The 21481-nt window shown below is 42.3% G+C and overlaps 2 protein-coding genes across 16 annotated transcripts in view; one reads left to right on the forward strand and one right to left on the reverse strand.

The window, feature by feature from the left end:
• The first annotated feature begins 961 nt into the window (after positions 1-961).
• LOC125761845 (ubiquitin-like protein 7) lies at positions 962-2721 on the forward strand. Its single transcript, XM_049423382.1, has 2 exons — positions 962-1258; positions 1350-2721. The coding sequence occupies exons 1-2, from the start codon at positions 1111-1113 to the stop codon at positions 2528-2530; spliced, it is 1329 nt and encodes a 442-aa protein (XP_049279339.1). The 5' UTR covers positions 962-1110; the 3' UTR covers positions 2531-2721.
• A 1173-nt stretch (positions 2722-3894) lies between these two features.
• The window catches only part of LOC125761834 (tyrosine-protein phosphatase 10D), a 117238-nt gene continuing 99651 nt past the window's right edge, over positions 3895-21481 (reverse strand). For 7 of the 15 annotated variants that reach the window (XM_049423357.1, XM_049423355.1, XM_049423352.1 and 4 more), the window contains exons 3-14: positions 17517-18042; positions 16128-16172; positions 14396-15496; positions 13890-14321; positions 12378-13808; positions 12232-12249; positions 11473-11707; positions 11224-11410; positions 10876-11133; positions 10544-10802; positions 10352-10471; positions 7397-8273 (exon numbers count right to left, since the gene is read on the reverse strand). In XM_049423357.1, the coding sequence (XP_049279314.1) occupies positions 7522-8273; positions 10352-10471; positions 10544-10802; positions 10876-11133; positions 11224-11410; positions 11473-11707; positions 12232-12249; positions 12378-13808; positions 13890-14321; positions 14396-15496; positions 16128-16172; positions 17517-18042 (5364 nt within the window). In that variant the 3' untranslated portion in view covers positions 7397-7521. Of the gene's footprint in view, positions 6202-7396; positions 8274-8688; positions 8964-10351; positions 10472-10543; positions 10803-10875; positions 11134-11223; positions 11411-11472; positions 11708-12231; positions 12250-12377; positions 13809-13889; positions 14322-14395; positions 15497-16127; positions 16173-17516; positions 18043-21481 lie in introns of those variants that run through there. The other 8 variants (XM_049423365.1, XM_049423364.1, XM_049423363.1 and 5 more) reach the window with 8 other exon arrangements.

Genomic DNA, 21481 nt, shown 5'->3' on the forward strand with positions numbered 1-21481 from the left:
GCATTTCAGCAAAAATTTTAAATGTGACATATTTTATTGCGAATTTGTTGCAATATGTTTCTTTTCACTCAAAAAATGCTTTAAATTAAAAAAAGAATAAAAGATCAGAAAACAAATTTCAAAAAAAATTTCCACTCGAAAATTTCATAAGGATTACCCCTTACGATTTTTTTGAGAAATTTTGCAAAGAAAATTAAATTGATTTATTTTAATGCCAATTGGTTGAAAAACGTTTGTTTTCACTCAAATAATGCTTTAAATAAAAAATAGAATAAAAAATTATAAAAAAATTGCAAAATTAGAAAAATCAGAAAATTTCCTAAGGCTCATTTTTGCGCAAAATTTTGCCTATAACTCGGTCGGTATCCAACGGATCGCCAATCTTTAACTTGTGGTCGATAGATGGCACTAATGGCTACATTTTCTTCTTGGACGGCCATGCCCTCAGATGTCTGTGCCAGAAGTTATTCGAGGAACCAAGTTCCTTACCCTGTTTGAGAAAATGTAAAATTTTCCTCATTTTTCTGCAATTCAGCAAAATTTTTAAATATGATATATTTTATTGCAAATTTGTTGCAATAAGTTTCTTTTCACCCAAATAATGCTTTAAATTAAAAAAAGAATAAAAAATCAGAAAACAAATTTCAAAAAAATTTTCCACTCGAAAATTTCATAAGGCTTACCCCTTATGTTTTTTTTTTGAGAAATTTTGCAAAAAAATGAAATTCATTTATTTTAATGCCAATTGGTTGAAAAAAGTTTGTTTTCACTCAAATAACGCTTTAAACAAAAACAGAATAAAAACTAACCAAAAAATTAAAAAAAAATCTAAAAATTTGAATATTTCCTTCGGCTATTGTTCGCAAACGCGACAAATGCTAAGCATGTAGTGACGAAATAATGTGTGACGAACCCTGCCCATGTAACAAAACTGTCAAACCGAATTGACGTCGTCGTTCTAAACTGTATTGTCATTATACATCTGCTTTGTTATTATTCTGTCTGCACCGAAATCAGTGTCCTCCTGCATTGTGCTATTTATTTTGCTGAAAAATAGGTGTTTTACATCGAGCTGGTAGCGCAACTGTTTGTTTAAAACTAGCCGAAGTAATGCCGTCCATTTATCTGGGTGTGCATTTGCCGTTCAAACCGTATCACAAGCTAAAGGTGGATAATGTCGATCTGGGCGGTCGAACAGAAACGCTACGTTCGGAGGCAGCCAAACTGATCAAGAACGATGTTGCGGCGGATGATTTTGGTAGGTGTACCTTAAACGCGAAAGGATACTTTCTTTGTGTGTTCACTGCAACATTTTATCTTTCCGTCTTTTGAACGCGTCGTCGCACCAGAATTGGTCTACTGCGGTAGTCTGCTGAAAACCGATGACATACTGCAGAACAAAGGCGTCAGCGATGGTTCGATGATACACGTCATACAGAAAAGTCGCGAAAAGGATCCATCGAGTGAACCGAAGCCGCAAGAGGATCGGGAGCTTTCCGAAGCGGAAGTGCAGGCCGTACTGTCCATCTGGCGCACGGTCGATTCATCCAACTTCCAGAAGGTGCGGCAGCCCGAATTCATGAAGAACGTACTCGACGCGTATCCAGCGATTCGGCGCAATCTGTTCGTGCTGTCGCTGCTGAAAGATCCGATTCTGCTCTCCTCAATGCAGCAACCGGAAACGATTCGGCGGGTCGCACCGAAACACCCGGTGCTGCTCGAAGCATCACGCACGATCGTACAGCTACTCAACTCCAAGATGATCTCCAAGGTGGCCAACTGTCATCTGACGGCACCGCTCGACAGTGCTCTGGACGATCCGCTGTCCGACTCGTCATCGAGCGACGATAACACTGTCTCACCGACTACCTCGGCAGCACCAACCAACACAATCCGCCGCATTACGGCCGACAATCTTGCGTCCGCGCTCGCATTTGCTGGTTCGCGTGGCTCGTACAATTCACTCTCAAACATCTCGCAACGCGATGCGGACAATCGTGCCAGTCAGCCGGAAATAGCAACCGATGGGTCAACCATTGCCGCTACCGGTACTTCCGACTCGAACCTACCGTCTACTTCAACGGCCAGCGGTGGCCAACCTACCACCTCGAACAATGCTGCCACCGGTCGGATCACATCCAGCATGCTGTTGGATGCAATTTCGCTAATGTTTGAACAGCAGCGGGGTGAACAGGCTTCCGGGTCTGGGGGCAATAATGGGTCTGCAGGTGCGAATACTAATAACCAACGTGTTTCCGCTGGTTCCACTCCGACGGTTGAACCGATGGACACGAGCCCCGCAACAGCAAGCACCGTTCCGGCACCGGCACCAATGGGGCACGATCTGGGGGCACAAACACTGTCCCAGCACTCGACCCTGGCGGCCAGCATCGGACAGTACCGGCGAGAGTTAGATACGATGCGCGAAATGGGCCTTACGGACACGGAAACGAACCTGCAGGCTTTGATCGTGTGCAACGGGAATGTCGAATCCGCCGTGAATCTCGTTTTCGGCGGCATGAGCAATTGAATCGGTGACTGTAGGCAATATGCATAGATTAGGTACGGTGTGTATTTAAAATTGTAACAAATGCGAGAGATTAATGGCGAAACACAAAACACCAGCATCAAAGTGGTGGCGTGCTTTATGCTTGCTGATATGGCTTGTACAATAAACGAACGAGAATGATGAATAAAGTATAATAATTTTGAAATAAAAAATTAACTCCCTGTAACTAACCGTGTTATTTGAATGTTTGTGTGAAAACAAAAATTTAATCAATGCTATCTACCTTTACATTTACTCCAAAACATTTGCTTAACTAATCGTTCAAAATCGTTGTTCCGGAAGAACGCGAATTTCGTCGTCGTTTTCGATACCGAAGTCAAAAGAAAAATTCGATTCTTAGTAACAGGAGAGCATCCAACGCAGGAGGTGACATTTGTCTGTAGAAAATTTAAAAACATCTACTAGCGACATCTATACGGTACTAAAACGCACTACGTCAAAATATAATTTAACACTTGAGCGCCATCTATAAGTCAGAATTTGAAACATTTATCGGTGTAACTGCTAGCGCCATCTATTGTTAAGTAGCATTTTTTATGGCTCTGCTCGTTTCGCCCCTAGAAGGGTATGCAATTCGCAGTGCAGAAAATTTTACTTAATCAGCCGAAAGGTATGCAAACGGATTGCGCACCAGGATTAGTGTTACCTCTTTTGCAGTATGTTCTCCTAGTACCAAAATTCAGAAAAGCGTTCGTTTTCGTGAAGATCGTTTGCGACAATCGACGTGGAGGAATGAAACGATGTTAGAGAATGTTGTTTAGCTACAAAGTTTTTAACATAATTTTGGATTAAAGAACACAAAAAAAGAACGCAGTCGGATGAAATATAGTAGAAATTTACCTACTAAAAAATAAATATAAACTGAAATTAAAATGTTTCGTGTACACGGGACTTTTTGTCCTAAAATTAACACTCAAAATTTCAACGGATGAATTGGGGAATTTTGTTTCTCTTTTATCACAGTACTTTTCTGTAAACTATATTTTGCAGTTATGGAGTTATTATAATTTTTCGGAAAATAAATAAACACACACCTTTGGTTTGATTGGTTCATGTTCGTGTTTTTTTTTTCTTTACTTCGTCTTCCTTGTCTTTTTCTTGGATTAATTGATATGACGGTTTCTGCTGCTGTTGTCTTTTCATCGTTGCCGCTGATACTTTTTTTTAAACTGTAAAACGTACAAGAGGAAGCATCGATAATAATGTCGGGTTGTATTTTATATTATTGCCTGATTATCGGTGTTCGTATGCATGCGCAATGCATTTATTAATATCTCGGTAGGTTGAATTACGCTTCTACAATATGCTTTTCTCGATTCTTACCGTGTGTCTGAAGGGGGCGTTTGTGTATAAGTATTGTATTGTATCTTTTTTTTTTTTGTTCTAAAACCCTGCCACCTTCAACTAACATCCTAACGGGGAGAGAGAGGTTTGCATTTTATTAACGTGGGCAACTGTGTTTAAAAACTGATTTTTGTCTGTCGCTGGCAAGGCCTTCAAAAAAAGGCAGTGTTTGTATCAAAAATAAAACGGATCAGCAAAAAACCGTGTGTTGGTTGGTGGTGGTCCTCGGTGCCATTCACTAGCAAATTCTTTTACTTTTTAAACTTTTGTTCAGATGTGTGTTTGTCGGTGTGTGTTTAACTGTATCGATGAGGGAGGAGGGGGCGGACAGTAATGATTGTGCGGAAAGGAACCAAATTATTAATATGGCCCATTGTCGTTGCATTCCGAACACGTAATTCAACCCGTAATGTCCGATCGGTTGTACACAGTGAAATGTGATGTGTGGCCTATCACACCAGTTCAAACAATTCTTGGTTTTGTTTTGCGCTTTCTCGATTCTATTGCGTCCCGGAACACACGCCTGTGTTTACCCATTTAATTTAACCATACGCTAGAACCTAATTTCACATAATAAAAATGATTGCGATGAGTGTTTTGATCTACCGTGATCCTACAAATATGTACAACGGGAATTGATTAAAATTCTGGAAACAAATATGTTGGGGGGAAAGAAAAGAAAACACATAAAAATGAAACAATACCTTAACCCCGCGTACGCGCGTTACGTTCTATGCTCTTCTGCTAGAGCGTTCTTTACACGTAAATTAAGTGCCGTTTGCTCCTATTTTTGTAACGTTCCATTCCAGATTGTGTGTTGCTTCTCCCTACACGCGGTCACTGCTATTATTGGTTCGTCGTCACGTTTCGTTACACACTACATTAAATACTTTCAACCCGTTGGCCATTGTTTTGCTGCTTCCTACACGGTTATCATAATATACTACACAACTGTTTGACACGGGTTTGTTCTTGTTTAAATGGATTTCAGCATCGCTTTTCCGCTTTGCAAATACGGGTACATATACATTCACATACATTATATAGCGAGTTTCTTGGCTTTTGTGAAATGAAAACTTGCAAACTTTCTTACAATAGGATCCACAGCTTTCTTATTACTGCTAATTCCTTTTTCCCTTCCCAACTGCACACTGTCTATGTGACGCGCCTGCTAAGTATAATTTTGTCTGGTTTTGATTATGAAGTAAGATTTTATCGCTTTATCGTTAAGCACTGCCTGTGTGTTAGCGGGAGCTTTTTTTTTACTCTTTCGCTCATCTAATGTTTTAACCTTGCTAGCTTTGCTTTTTTTATGCAACGAATGCATTGCTTTTAATAAGTTTTTTCTTTTTTAAATTTCGATCCTTTGGAACATAAATGTATGCCGATTGTACGATATGATGCCGCGTGCTTGTGAACATTGCCACATTGTCCACTGGGTCCCCAGATGGGAATAACTAACTACAAGATGTAATCCCGATGTCGGATGTACTTTGCGCTGCGCCCAAAAATTGCTACACGAATATACGAGCTAGTACGTGGTAGATGGTATAAGTATTCGATTGGAAATGGATATTCGGAACGTTTTTTTTTTGATTATACAATTTTACGATTTACTATGCGTTTTTGTGTGATTTTACATTAACGGCTGCTAAATGAACGCCAAAACTAGCAGATCCTTCCCGAACAAGAACTCGGTTGATGATGGTGTACGAACCGTGGGTTGTGATTTTCTTTTAAAATTGCCAATTACTATACAGTTTACAACAGCGTTAGCACACTAGCACCGGATGAGATGGTGGTCTACGGACACCATTTTGTTTATCTGTTGTATATACTTCGAAGCGTTACGCGCGGTTTTGTTTGGCTACAACCCGATACACCAAAGAAACATTGAGATTTGCGCTGCCCCCTGTGCCCGTGCAAGCGAATGCACACATTTACACCGTAACGGAACCTACCTCCATTACGATTAGGCTCTTATTCGCCGACGTGAAGCTGCCATTAAGACATTAAACTAGATTTAAGCTATCGCGCAAAACGTATTAACGTTTTCTTCTACTTTTTTTTTTCTTCTTCCTCCGTTCACAGCTAGTGACGGGTTTTACGGGAGGGAGAAGGTTAAGTAATAATTACACATTTGTTTAACCCGCGAAACGCTTCGCTTAGCTGCGCTGCCGTTTGATGGCCATTGGATTGCGTTGGGTCGAGAGGAAATAAATGGCGGCTGGTTGGTGGAAACTATCGATCCCAGGCTTACATACCGGACTCAGCGATTCCTTCGTCGTCTGTATGGGTGTGTGTGTGTGAAGGACGAGAATAATGTTCCAATAGCAGCGTTACGATCCATACGTGATTCCACATTCGTTGAGTAAAATGATTCAGGAAAAATAAAAAAAAAACAAATCAATTAGCGTCTGTTAGGTACAATTCATTTCTAAAACATTAATATTGACAAAAAAAGAAAACATTACACGACGGTACGTTGCATGCAGCCGCATTCAACGTGACCAAAAACCGAACGGGAACAAAAAATAATAGGTAACATTTCACAAAGAACAAACTTTCATGCTCGATCTTTTTAATTTGCACGAAAAAGTTAAAAAAAGGTTTTTATATTTTTTGTTTGTTTTACTTAATTTTTGCTTAATGAAAATATAAGCATAATATTGGCCAATTTGTAATTGAACATGAATGTAATGAAAAGGAGTGCATAGATATCATGTGAATAGTTTAATACAGAAACAATATTGCCGAAAGTTTGAAAAGCTAATAGTAAGGTACAAAACACTGTATTAGTAGCGTAAAACAAAAAGCATTAAAGGTATACTAACAGTAGTTTTTAGTGAAAAGATAAGCCAAAAAGAACAAAAACACAACGACAACAAATAAACATTCGCTTGGGTGCTTTAAATAAGGGAAGAAGAAACATTAAAGTGCTACCAACCCATTTCTCTCAGTTTTAGATACAGCTCATCGCTAATGCCATTACTACCACCAACAACACCACCGCCAACTATACCAATGTTGCCAGTACCACCACCTTGACAACTGCCGCCGCCATCCGTGACGCCGGTGCTGTCCTCGTCGACGATCACGATAATATCATCGTCCTGTTCGTCCTCTTCCACCTCGACGTAGCTGTGATGTTTGTAGCGACCAACGCCACAACCGGCACCAACGGTAACGCCTACAACGGCCGCACCGTTACCGGTTACGGCACCAGCAACCATGGCGGCCGCAACGGCTCGCACGTTACGCTCGTTTCGACGATGTAGCAGCAGTTCGCGCTGCTCGTGCGTCTGTTCATCGTCCTCATCCTCGTCCTCATCGTCATCGTCTCTGGTCAGATTCCTTACACCCTTCTCATCCCGACCACCGTCCTCTACCGCGTTCAGATCATCATCCCCTTCGTCCGATCCGTCGATACCGTCGTCGATTTCCGTTTCGTCGTCTTTCGTTGCCATCGTACGATCATCGTCGTCACCGTCCGCGCGCAATATAACGACATTCGAGGCGTTACTATTTACATGGCTGTCGTTGTCGTTGATAGCGATCACGATGCTGCTCCGGCCGCTGCTTCGATTGTCGCTATCGTTCTCCAACTGTCATCTTTCTTCCTTCCACAGCTTCCCACCACCGACCGTTGGCTGATGGGCGTGTTGTTGCTGCTGCTGCTGCTGTGCCGGTGGAAGGATTTGTTGCTGCTGCAGTTGTCCTCCTCCTGGGTGGGTTTGCTGCTGTTGCAGAGAATCTACATTCGATGGGTCCACTTTGGTAATGATTTCTCCTCCACCGGTGGAGAAGCTTAGCGATCGTCGATCATGCACCCGCTCTTGGCTGGTTGCCGGCATTGAACGACGTTTGTGTGGGCTGGATTCATACCCACTGTTGGCACTGTTATTGCTATTTGTTCCATTGCTACTAATAGAACGTTCATCATGCCCGGATGAGGGCTGATCACGATCATTATTGCTGCTAGAGTGCAGCTGTTGCTGCTGTTGCTGCTGATGTGATCCATCAACGGTGGGTGCCACGGTGGAACCAGCATGTGACTGTATTCTCGACACAACCATCAACCCATCAACTGTTACCTCAACTTCTTCCTCATCATCTAGCAGCTCCTCTTCAGTCGTTTCTCCCGTAGTAAAATTGGGCTGTTCTATCATGGCCAATTCATTGTCGATTATCTCAACAGTTCCACTTCTTCGCCGATCTAGTTCATGAGTTTCTAGACCACCCGAAGAAGTGCCATTCTCTTGATGCTGCGCACGTTCCGCCATCTCATCCAGATCATCGTCTGAACGATTTTCTATTAGTAGCTGCTCTTCCGACTGTTGATCATCGTCATCTCGGGGCTCTGCGAGCCGTGTTGTTTTTTAAATGTCGTACAGGAATGCAGGAATGCAGTGGCAAATGTCCATTATAAGCAGCAATGTGTTTACGCACAAAAGTGTGTGAATGTGTATATTTATGTTTCACAGTTAATACATCCATTCCAAGCACCAGTATCGAAAGCCCATGATTAAATAGAGTGTATCCGCACGTGTGAGTATAAAAAAACAATTTCGTTGCAGTGCACGACGCGAAGATTACAGGTGTTTGTGTGCGACGTTTGATTATAGTTTTTTTTATACAACAAGCACAATTTACACAGTTGGAATATATTTGGAGATGAAGAAAAAGGGAGGGATAGAGAAAGAGAAACATATCAATAGCAAACAACAATATCCTAGCACAGCTCGTGTTTGGTATTTTTGTTTATTGCACCGTACCATCAGCGCAGTTAAGGAACAAAAACGTCTTCTTTCGTCAAATCATACAATCCATACGGTACAGTAAGTATACACCATAAAATCTTCCACCCTACAATATTCCCAGGCAGCACACTAATGCGCCCCGGGGGCAGATCAGTAGTTTGCCTCATCTGCCGGCTGCTGTAAATAACACTCAGCTGTAGGTTGACCGCTTCAAACACTGGTTAACCGGACTTGCGAATCGCTTAGGTGACCGTAAATCGTTTGGTTTAATATACTTTCATCTGTTGTTTCTTTGATTTTGTGTTTGATCGATACGGAGGATCGATACGGAAGTCGATTCGAGGACGAGAAATGAAAATAGAAATAATAAAAGCATTTTAAATCATTCATAATCTATCTCCCGTGAATGCAAATAATACTAGACTAGAATGAATGCTGGGCATGGATAAGAAAATGTAATATTTAAAATTTAGAACAAATAACATAAACGACAGGAACGTAACAAACCCACAAAATAAGATTCATTCAGTTTTCGTGCAATAACTTTTTTTGTTTTACTTTGTCAAAAAAAAATTGACCAACAAAAAGAAGGGTGTTGTTAGGAATTAAAATCGAAACTCAACTAATAAAATCATACAGTGAGAGATGTTGAATAGATATTTAACAATTCTTTTGGATTTGTTTACAGTAATTTATGGGTGTGCTTTTTTCGTAAATAAAAAATAGATTTATTTTGTTAAGATGAAAAAAGATTGTACCCAGAAAGTGTTCTATTAGATTGAAGGGAGATATTCATTCAACATGTTCAACAATTTCGAAAAAAAATGTATTTTCTCGAAGCTTAAGGATCCATGAATATCTGATATTTAGATTTTGTTCAAAATATTTTTTTCAACAGATATCCTTTTCACAATCGTGTAATACTTCTTTGTTCTATACAGAAAATACTGAACATTTTTCGCTCACCTGGATCATGGATATGCTTGTCTTTAAAAATATCTTTAAAATTACAATAATGCTGTCGAGTGTATATCTCCTCTTAAAAGAAGTAGTGGTAGTAGTAGTAGTAGCAGTAGTAGTAGTAAAAACCAACCAAAGAAATTTAAAATACGTTTGCAATGAAATCATTATTCATGCAAGCTCATTGCGCGGGTTAGTAAATTCGTGTTAATCAATTAGTTATTTAGTAGAGCTGGACCACCAAGTCAACACACGGGATAGAAAACAACCGATGAAAATCTACTAAACCAAACCATCCGGGAAGCAAAAGTTGATATTCATGTTTTAGTAACTAGAGTGGCGAATAAAAGAGTAATTAATCCTTTTAAAAAGTATTAGCCGAAAGAAAGCGGCACTAGCTGATGAATTTGATTGAACGATCTGCATAATAATGTGAAAGGTAATAGGTACACGAAGCTGGCATCAATATTATATGAAGTTCATCTTTAGTAAGGCGACGATATTAACAATGAGTGCTAGAGAGGAATCATGTACGCGCGTATGAAGGCGAATCCTGTCGCTTGGTTTTTGGGAAAGGTAAAAACTTGCGTCACGTGCAAACCACAGTGGAATCGTTTGGGTTTTACAGCACAACAAATGTTTTTGCAAGCTTTGCTGCTCAACAATGGATAATCTTAACGTCCCTTGATCGCGTGATTTTTATGAAACAAATACGTACCTTCGTAGCCCTGATTGTCGTGAATTTCACGCTCCGTGCCCTCCTTACCCTCGAGCACGACCAGCAAACACTGATGAATACATATATATTGCTGCTCCGTTTGTACCATCCAGACACGTTCTACAAAGCACAGGAAATAGGAAATATATTATCACAACCGATTTCAGCGTAACATTCCATAACATCAGTTACCTTTTCGCATTGCCCAGACGATGCCAAAGATGTCAACGTAATCGGACACCTGTATTTGCTGCAATATTCTGTCCAGTGTGATGAAGGTGCCCGATCGACCGACACCGGCACTACAGTGCACCACGATCGGTCGCTGGTCGGGCCCAACACGTTCGCGGAAGGCTCGCACGAATCGTGCGAGCGTTTGAGGAGGATTTGGCACACCAAAGTCGGGCCACGTCGTGAAGTGGAAATGGCGTATGATACGCTGTTGCTCACCCTTAAGAAGAAGACAAAAATTAATTTTATGATTGTATAAGTGCGTTTAAAGCTATTAAAAATATCTTTCTTACTCTTGTCATCATAAACTCGGTGATGACCCAATCAGGGTAATGGCTATCGTTAAGTAGTGTCACTTTAATATCACCGTAATATACTGGTACGGTATCGTGCGGCCAGTAGTGATCGCACTTCTCGCGACCTTTCTCAAAGGTGCGCGTCAGCATCACAATTGCACGCGAATTGCTTTCCCAGCACATTCGCCAGAAATCGTCCCGCGTCGAATGTAACGGACCTTGCGTCACAATAAATTCTCTCGGAGAGTTATGACCCTACAGAGATACGCACGCGAAAAGAAAAGAAAAATTAAACGGTATTGTGGAATACATAATGGGCACGTTCTACTGTTGCCATAACCATACCGGCACATAGTTAGCGTTGATATAGTCCGAGCCTTCCTCATCGTCTACGGGTTGTAGTTTAAATCGGGAATGGTCATATGGTAAAATGTTGGTAAATCGATTCTTAGGCCTATTGCACGGTAGATCCGCGAATGTGCATGGTTGGTCGCGGCCGACATGTTTAAGTTCTTCAAACTCTTCACTAAATCTGTAACCATAGACATAAACATGTAAAGGTGGTTCCCTCAATTTGCTTTACCTTTAATGTACCTAAAATCGGAATCAGCTGACATCATGCGATAGTGTTCGGCAAAATTCTTTACCAACACTGGACGACTCGTTTCGATGGTACTGTCCGGAAGGGACATATTGTCATTGGTCCGTTGTTCGGTGGTTTTTCGACCGGTGTGTCGTCGTCGACGGAGGAACAGTACCAAGACAACCAGCATTGCAATGATCAATAATGGCACTGTGATGGAGACGATGAGCGACGTATTGTCCTGAGCTGCTTGTGCAGGAAATAAATGAAACATGGCATTAACTTATTTTGTAAGAAGAAATAACTTCACTACACAGCTTTAACACAGTATCAAGCAATATAAATACAAACCGCTTTACAACAATAATTAACAAAAGGAAACGAAAAATGGTTGAATGGGAATAAATTAACTATAAAGAATTTAACGACAAATTAACATGGAAGTGAATAATTGGAAGAACATGCAATTTTATAATTTAAGGAATTTAATTGTTTAAAAGTTAATAGAATATAAAATAGTGTAAATACGAAAAGTTTTCGCTATTAACTTCTGTTTGTTTAAAAAATGAATGTAAATATAAAGGATTTAAACGATGGTTATACATCAAAAACTGATTCGCGAGTTAAAATACACAAAAAACTTAAACTTCTGAACATTCAAATTCATGCATCAAATTCAAACGGAATACAATAAAGCTCACATGATCACATACAAACATGCATCTACAAAACGGACCATGGAATGCAAAATATAGTGAGATAAATCTTACCATCCACCGAAAGAAGAGCTGTTTTAGTTTCCAGCACAGGAGTGAAAAAAGATACATTGATAAGTGTCCCTTGATACGAATGCTCAAATAACCCGTACAATAACCAGAGATCTTTTGAAGCAACTAATCATATTTCGATAACTTACCTGTACGGATGGGATAACTGTAAGCCGTATCGGTGAACTTATCCGGTGCAGTGAATGCTCGCACCTTCACCTTGTACGTGGTGCCTGATTTCAGCGGACCATTGCAGTAACCCGTCTTCTTCGCATCACAGTTCTCCGTGCCGATAGTGAAATCTTCCACCGAGCTGTTCTTGAACGGATAGTACGGTTCGATAACCTGATACGGTGGCCACACACTGTACGATTGCACATCGCGCCAGCTAGGCATCTCCAACCCGGATGCATTCTTCGAATCATCTTCGGCAATTATTATCGTGTACGTGGTCACGACTCCATTCTGATCGCTGAAATAATGCTTGCGGAAGCGTATTTCAATCGTTGTAGCGCTACTGCCGACTTCCGTCGGAACCACTTGCGTTTCGGGTTTCGGTGGTGCTAGAATTGGCATCTTCTGCTTCCAGATGTGTTCCGGCCCATAGCCAATAGCCGTTTTGGCCTGGATGCGGAACACGTACGATTTGCCGGGCTGCAGTCCTTTGATCGAACCGCGCAGCTCATTCGGTCGGAAGTCCTTAACCTGCGTGTGCTGCGAACCATCCAACCCGTACGTGATGGTAAACTGGCGTATTATGCCATTTTGTTCGTTAGGTGGCAATGACCACTCGAAGGTAATTTCACTCGGTTGAATGTCAACCGGAGCAAACTTATCCATCCTGCCCGGTAGTGCTTCCTTGGTTTGGAAGTTCGCCGAAATCGGCAGACTAACCCGTAGCACACTCGATTCTGTTCCGGAACGGACTACCACCGTAATGGTATAGTTACGGTGCGGTTTTAGATCGGTAATGGTAATGTGATTGTTAACCGTGTAGTTCTGCACGTAGTGCGAATCGTTCATCAGATACTGAACCTCGAACGATGTGTACTCTCCTTTCGGAATGTCCCATTTCAGCGCAATCCAGGTATCATTGATGCTAGTTGCCTCTAGCATAGTAATCGGATCGGGGAACATACGATCCTGTCGCTGGATCGGTTGACTCGACACCTTTCCACTCACGGTCCAGACAGTGATGTTATACAGCCGACCTGGAGTGAGTCCGGTGAACGTTACCTTCCGGTCCGTGTCGTTCGCTAACTTTTCCTTATCTGGAATGCTGGGATCTCCCAGCGAGAATCGATACAGATCAAACTTTGACGATTGCTGCGGTGTGGGCGTGTAGCTAAGTGTAACCGTGTCACGGGTGTGCATATTGTTTACGATCACCACTTCCGATTGGATCAGTGGCATCGTTCGCGTCTGCAGCTTAGTAAGATCGCTCGTCAAACCGTACGATATGGTTTGGATTTTAAAGTTGTACATCACCCCGGACATCAAATCTCCAATCAGAAGTCGTACAAGAGGAGGTTCCTCCACCACCTTTTCATCGTCACTCAGTGTTCCAGGATATGGTAATACTGAAACAGGAAGTAATGATACATTAAATCAAGGAAATAGAATTGATCTCAACAAAATCTCAAACCCATTCGAATGCTTACTTGTGCTAGTTTCGGTGAAATTCTTCATCGACACTTGCTCCGGTTGTTCCGTTGGCCACCAATGTATGATGTACGTTTCAACGCGGCCCTCCGGTCGTGGGAACTCCAGTGTAATATTGTTGGAGTCTACCAGCGGAGCAATATTGGACACCGGGTTCGGTCGTACCGTTTGATTAACCTGCTGCGGATTGGGACTTTCCACACCGTAGCTTACGGTATTCACCTGTATGGTGTACTTTTCACCCGGCGTCATATCAGTAACGTCCGCCTCGGTAGCTTTCACAGATGGTAACCGAATCCATTGCTTCTCACTTTCCGTTCGGTACCGTATTGAGTATTCGGTGAATTCCGAACGCTCCGGTGGTTTCCAATGTACGAGCACCGAATTGCTCGTTACCTTCTCGATCGTCATATTTCTCGGTGGGTTTGGATCTAGTAATTAATTAAAAGATTTCGATTCGTTAGAATTATGAGACCTTAATTAGCGGTGGACTCAGTCTACTTACAAACAGCCTGGAAGTAGGAATGTGGTTCACTGCGCAGTCCATGACTCACAGCAAATACCTTCACCTCATAACCGGCGCCGGGATAGAGATTCGTAAATACCAGCCGACTCTCCGTCGTCAGTACCGTCTTCCCATCGTTGGTATCGTTCCGTGTGTAGGTTACCTCGTATTTGTCCTGCTTCGAGTTCACATCACTCTTCCAGCTAATGTTCAACCCCTCGCGGATAGATTTCAGATCCTCAATGATGGGTGACGAGGGTCGCGTGACAACGAAGATCACCGTTTCGTTGGATTCCATCTTACGCGACAGTGCCTGCACGGTGACGGAATAGTTCCGCCCCGGAAGTAGCGTTTCCAGCGCAAACAAGGTTTGATTGGTGCTCATCGTGCTCGAATCGCCATTATTCGTTTCCAGCTCGTGATAGCTAATGCGGTACTCGTCCTGTGTGCTCAGCTCGTCCGGCTTCCAGGAGATGGTAATAACGCCCGTTTTGCTATCGGTGGACGATTGCAATTGCTTCACGGGGAGCGGTTTCAGCGTAACGTCACCGCTGGCGGGCCAGGACGTTACCTTCCCCGAAACGGTCTTCACCACCACCTGGTACGTTTTGCCCGGGTCGAGATTTTCCTTGAACTCTAGCCATGCCATATTTTCATTGTCATTTCGCAGAACGGCTTGCTGCCGCCGGGACGTGGACAGTGAGACCTGATATTTGTCGAACTCGCTTGTGCCCTTTGGCGCTTCCCACATCACTTTGAACGAGTTTTCTGTGATGGACTTTTTGTCGAACGTTACATTCATCGGGCGTAACGGGACGGTACGGTACTGTGCGGTGGTCGGTAGCGATATCTCATCTTCAGACATTGTTTGCACGGATATGTTGTAGGCTCTGCCCGGTACGAGTCCTTTGAAGGCTGCTTGCGCCGGACCGGGCGGTTCACCTTCCTTCTGCACGTACAGCACACTGCCGAGTGCATCCGGTGGTTCGATCGATACCTTGTAGTGGGTGTATATCCCGGCCGGATAGGGCGGTTGCCACAGTACCAGCAGCGTTGTTTCATTACGGAACCACACGATAAACTTTCCCGGCGTATTAGGCTCTGCATTGGGCCAGGGCGCGAAGAAAGGGAGAACGGAGAGTACGTGTTAATAAAAGTTTCAAATGAATAACAATGTCTTGCAGTATTAATGCCATGCCAAGTGTCTACATCCGCAACTCCCCTTGCACCTTTAGTACTACATGCTTATTTAGGGCAGCTTATATTATAATCTTTTGTACTCGCAGGAATATTTTCAATTGATAGTGATGATTATCTTGTGGAAAATGAAACTTTGATATTTAACTGTAGATTTATGAGCAGTTTGATCAAATAATTATTTCTAATATGTTTTTATTTAAATTACTACCTCCACCTTAATGTCTGACATTCCCGAACCGGACATAATTAAATGAAAATTACTGTCTGTTCCCTGTCTTTGCTCCAAGCTAATTTGCATAATAATTTATTACAGATTTACTTTTATTCTCAAAATCCTATCCAACGACCAACGTATACTCATGGACCGCCGGGAATGCTCCATGCCCATGCTTAAATCTTCGTGGAATGCATAACAAAAAAGGTTGAACTTATAAAACAGAACCAAAAAGAAAACAAAAATCCGCCCAAAGAAACATGAAGCTCAAAATGGGCCACCATGCAAGACAAAGACGGGGGGGGGCGTTAGAATTACCTCGCAGAATCTTAATGTCCAGCAGATCTTTGTGCCGATAGCGCTCTGTGCGTGTATATACCACCCAGCACCATTATTGTCATCGTCGTTAGAATGTTAGTTGGTTAGCGAGAGAGGGAAGTGTGTGAAGGGAGTTAATGTTGATTTTTTAAATGTTTTTCCACGTTCGTTCGTTCATTCGTTGTCCAGAGGTTTTGTCCAGAACGGCGCATTCGGTACGGATGGGTTAGTGACATTCAGGTGAACCACGATCATCGTACAGGTGTGTTGGTTGGTTGTGGCAGGCACCATACCGGAATGCGTTTCAGTACCGAGTGTTCGATGGCGTTATTTCAAGCCCACCAGGAAATTCGTTTAACCGAGGACGGTAGCCGGCAGCGGGTTGTTTGTTGGACGCAGTTTTCGCAAACATTTACCAACCGATTTGTATTTACACCGAGATGGTGTTTTTGCGTGTGCGTTGTTTGGAAGTTAACGTTAGCGTGTACGTGCGTAGTTTGACAAATTGCAACCCGACAAAAGACAACATGTCGCGAAAGCGCGGGGGCCATCACCAACACCACAACAGCAGCATCATCATCATCGTCGTCGTCGACGTCATTCGCCGTCGTTGTCCATCATCCATGGAAAAGGGTTAGTTTTGTTAGGGACAGCCGTGGTTCGGCACAGAGAGAAAATGAAACAAAGTCCCCCAGCGGGCGGCGGTGGAAGGAGAAGGAAACAAAACATAGAAAGATTATGGTGAGCAAAGTGAATTTGTTAAGCGTTATCCAGTTAATGCGGTGTAGCAGTATTGTAGCGGTAGGAAACAAAAGCATATAAGCCCATGGTATGCTATTCAATTGAAACATCCGTTTAGCTATCGGAGCGATCATGGCCGGTTTTGGTTGGTTCAAGCTCCGAAACTCCCTGCTTGAAACTCCCTGCTTGAAACTCCCCGACTGGTGAGTGTTTGATCGGTGTCGACCCTGGATCACAATGTTGTCACCTCTCTGTCTCGTTCGGCTGCGGACCTGACTATGAATGTGACGGACGAAAACAGCTACACCGATACCGGTTCACCTTGAAAGTCATACGCAAAAAAACTACGGACATCCCCCCAATAGTTCCAATTCCTTTACCAATAGCGACCGATCATTTTTAGCTGGTTGTTAGTAACTTTTGTGTATGAATCATTGCGACATAGTTCTTCAGTAGTGTTGTCGGCTATAGAAGCTAACTGCAATGAAATGGTAGTGGGTTTTATGAGCTGACAGCTAAACTAGCAGTTTGTTACATTCCTTCCTAGGAAGAACAAATGGAAGCTATGACGTTAGTACTTCAAACCGGAACCACGAAACTAAAACACAAAACTAGTTAGTACCATGTCTCCAGAAAACAATCACTTACTCGTAGTGAAGTTGCGGCTCGTGTACGCCACCGACTCTTTGCCATCGTAAAGCGTATATGCCTGAACCTGGTACGTGGCACCGGGCGTTAGATCCCGCACCATATACTGGAATTGATTGTCCTCGATCGCGACCGTCTGGTTGGTGGCGAAGTTGTCCGAAAGTCCCAGAATCTTCAGCTTAAATGACGAATAGTTGCCCTGCGCCGGTGGACTCCAGTTTATGATGACATTTTTGCCACTGCGCGGTATCACGGTTAGGTTGGCCGGTGGATCAGGTGCCGTCGTGATCGATACCGTCCACGTCAGCCAGTCCTTGTGGGTGGAGTTTGTGTAGTACAGCCAGAAGTTGTAACGCGTGCCGGGCAGCCCGTTCGTGAACTGTATCTCATCACCGACGTCTCGCGATGGTATCGTTGCATTCGATGCCGGATTGCCGATCGGTGGGTAGTAGTCAAGCCGGTAAAATGAATCATCTAAACCTTGGTTGCCCGGTATTTCTATAACAAGATCCGCACCGTTACATTGCTGTGGAAGAGAAAAAAGAAAGGGGGAAAAAGCCATGAGTCGCTTCGTCACATTGTACGCGGTGCTGGAGAACGATCGGGGTTGGCGGTTGGTGATATGATCACGCTATATGATCGATAATAACCACAAAGAGGAAGAGATAAATGGTGAAGAAATGTGAACACAGATAAGTGATTCTACACCGGAAGCGGAAGCGACAATTTTCCTGTTGCTGTTGAGAGTGGAAGTTAAGAAGGCAGGGCAAATCGAGCGATCATATAATTAAAGTAATTTGTTTTGTTATTGATACACCACTGCAACATGGTGAATAACTGGATTCGTTGAATCTTTGATTACGAATGAAGAACGACAAAGATAAACATTTTTCATTTATTATGGCTAAGGTTGTTTATAAGAAAAAAAATTGTAAACACAGAAAACGGTTCCACAAATATTGCCAAATCATGTAATATTTAAACCTTCCTAATTAGTCACGGCCATTGCCTTAACTTGCAGAGCAGTGAATTTCGCTACGCTTTGCCAGATTTAAAACCGTAACAAATAAAACCCGCTAGAACCATGTCACGTTTCGACCGGAACACCAGTCAGAAGGTGTTGGAAGATTGAAATGTTTAGAGAAGCTAATCACGCCACCCGTACCGGAACAAGTGGAACAAATGATTTCAGAACCATAACATCGCATCAAGCAAATGGTTGATTTACGGGGAAACAAATGTAATGCCGCCCACTTGCCTGTTTGCGGTACGTTTTCTTCCCGTGGAGCATGAGCAGCCAAGGGAGAAAAAAACCCCTCCCGGTGCTGCTCGGACCGCTTATGGGACACAGATCGCGTGCGTTGTGATAAACCATAAGGAAAAAAACAACGAACCGAACTACAATTACGCACAACAAATCATACGTTCGGATGCGCTGGAAGTGCTGGAAGAGTTGGAAGTTGGAAAAATCGAAACAAAAACACAGTAAAAAGCAGAAAACATGGAAACTGCTATGCGGCCACGAAAGTGGCGCACGAGAGGAAAAGTGGCGCATCTAGTAAAAGTGAACCGAACATGAGTGAAAATCTAAAACACACCGACATCAGGGGGAGGAGGAGGAGAAAGAAAAAAAAAGATCAAGTGCAACACTTGTTGGGGGAAAAAAAGCCAAACAGAAGTGAAGCAAAAAAAGAAGATAGCGTTTACGGGACCAAAGCATCAAAAACACTATTCGTGCGAGTGGGTGGAAAAATAGTTTGAAAAAAAAAAATGTACACAAAAACTGCATGCCGCACGTTATGTATACCACCCAAAAGGGGGGGATGGGGAAAACACAATCGAAGCGAAATGCAAAACTTTCACTTCAATCGATTGAACACATCATTTTGGATCGATTTTCAAAGATTTTTTTTGCGTTTGCGTTTTTCATGTGCAACGATGTGATGCTGTGAAGGTCGAGTGAAAGAAAGAGAGAGAGAGGGATAAAAGCATGTTTTTAATAAAAAAAAGGAAAAGCAAAATTGCATCCCCCCACACATTCAGACAGTTCCATTCGGCGGACATTGCAACAGCGCTCAAGAACACTTAGTCACTAAGCCCAACAATTACCGGTCGATATTTTGGGCCGAACTGGAAAAAGGGGAACATTTTCCAAATCGATCATCCATTTATTTGGACTTCCTTTTTCGGGGGTTGAACCGTCCAGTCCTAGGTGTGGTTACTACGCGCCTGGTGATATGGTAGACAATTTGACTGCAACACTTATCCGCAGCTTATCCGCCACCACCCCAAGGGGGAGAAGGAACCCTTTCACTCCTTTTTCACCCCTCGAAAGGGGGGTTGGTTTCTATTTTGAATTTACTATCGCAACCACGCTTCACTGTATTCGTCCATGCGGTTGTGTCCAAGTGTGGTGCATGCACACACATTGAATCGCTTTCAATGAAACGCAGGCACCGGATCCGATGATTGCTTTGCGGGCAAATTTCGAGCTAAACCAAAAAGCATAAAAGGAAAGAAAAAAAAAACCCAATCTCAAAAGAAGGATCAACGGCCAGTGCAAATGTTTGCATAAATAAATTCCATTCAGCGAGAAATTGATTCCGATTTAGAAACAAATTGCACATAAAATCCCCAAAGATACTGAAGGTGAACGAATGAAGAAAGGAAGTGCAATATGCCAGTGCAGTGGTGGGAAGTTGAGCCTTTACCAGTAATCAGAAGTGACCGGGGCTCAAAATTCATCGAAAACCAAAAAAATCAATCATTTACACGCGGGAAATGGTATTTGATGGATGATTCGATGAGAAAATATGCAAAATAAAAACACGAATTTCCCATAGCTGCGGCGTCAAGATTGACCAATTTGCGATTTTCTCAATAATTCATTGAAATCATCACTTGGGGGTTTTTTTTGTCAATTTGAAGCCGGATATTGTCCAGACCGTTCCGCACACATGGATATAGTTCCGCATAGTGTGCTGGTGGTCGTTTGCATGATAAAGAGAACTTCAGTTCGAGCGGATCGATACGAATCGACTGGAGTACCACAGCGATTTCCATCTGCCGCACATAATTGGGTAGAGTTTTCTTCACTATTTACTGTAGTTTAGCGTGTGCTGCTCTTAAACCAATTATTATTCAAATCCAAAATATGAAAATTCTACATTTTGTGAGAATAATCCGTTGTTTCGTTTATTCTTAAATTATTTAGTGGACAACAGTGACTCAAAGTAACAATTGTAAATGCATTCAGAATTTGTAAAAAAAACTTCGTTTTGCAACCATCTATACTTACAAAACAAAAGCATTACCAAAAAACGTGACTCGAAGCAAAACGTGTTAATTGACGGTTGGCATTAAAACTCTTTCACCGGTGTGGCCATGCATGCCACTTTGCCGCCAAACACAAAATCAACAGCAACCGATTAGCACGTGCCCTTAAAGGGGGTAGTTGTTTGGGAATTGTTTGTCAATTTGCTGATAAGCGTAGAAAAATTATTTACTGTTCCTGTTTCATTTTAACGCCACCGCGAAAGGGTGGAAAATCTTTTTCCTGCTTTGATGTCCTGCGTCTCCTTTCCATGTCTGTTTCCACTTTTTCAGACTAAATGGATAAATATCTTATGCTTTTACTTGTCTATCGATGAGTAATGGATATTGCATTTTGCTAGCATTCTTATAATTATGGCAGAAAAATTCTAAAGGTTTTCTTACAAATTCTAATACAAATAGCTTTCAAAACATTTTTTTTACTTAAAACAACTTGCTATCAGTAATTATGATATTACATAATTTCAAGATTAAAATACAATTGCCAATTTTCTTATCATTCAACAAATGTTTGAGAATTTAAAAAATATATTTTCATCAATCATGCTAGAACACTAGAACGACCTCGCAGTACTTTTGACTGGTTCATAATTTTAAAATTAAAACAAACTTCTCGGTTTAACAATGTTTAG

Source organism: Anopheles funestus, chromosome 2RL (assembly GCF_943734845.2).
Source record: "Anopheles funestus chromosome 2RL, idAnoFuneDA-416_04, whole genome shotgun sequence".
Lineage (NCBI taxonomy): Eukaryota > Metazoa > Arthropoda > Insecta > Diptera > Culicidae > Anopheles > Anopheles funestus.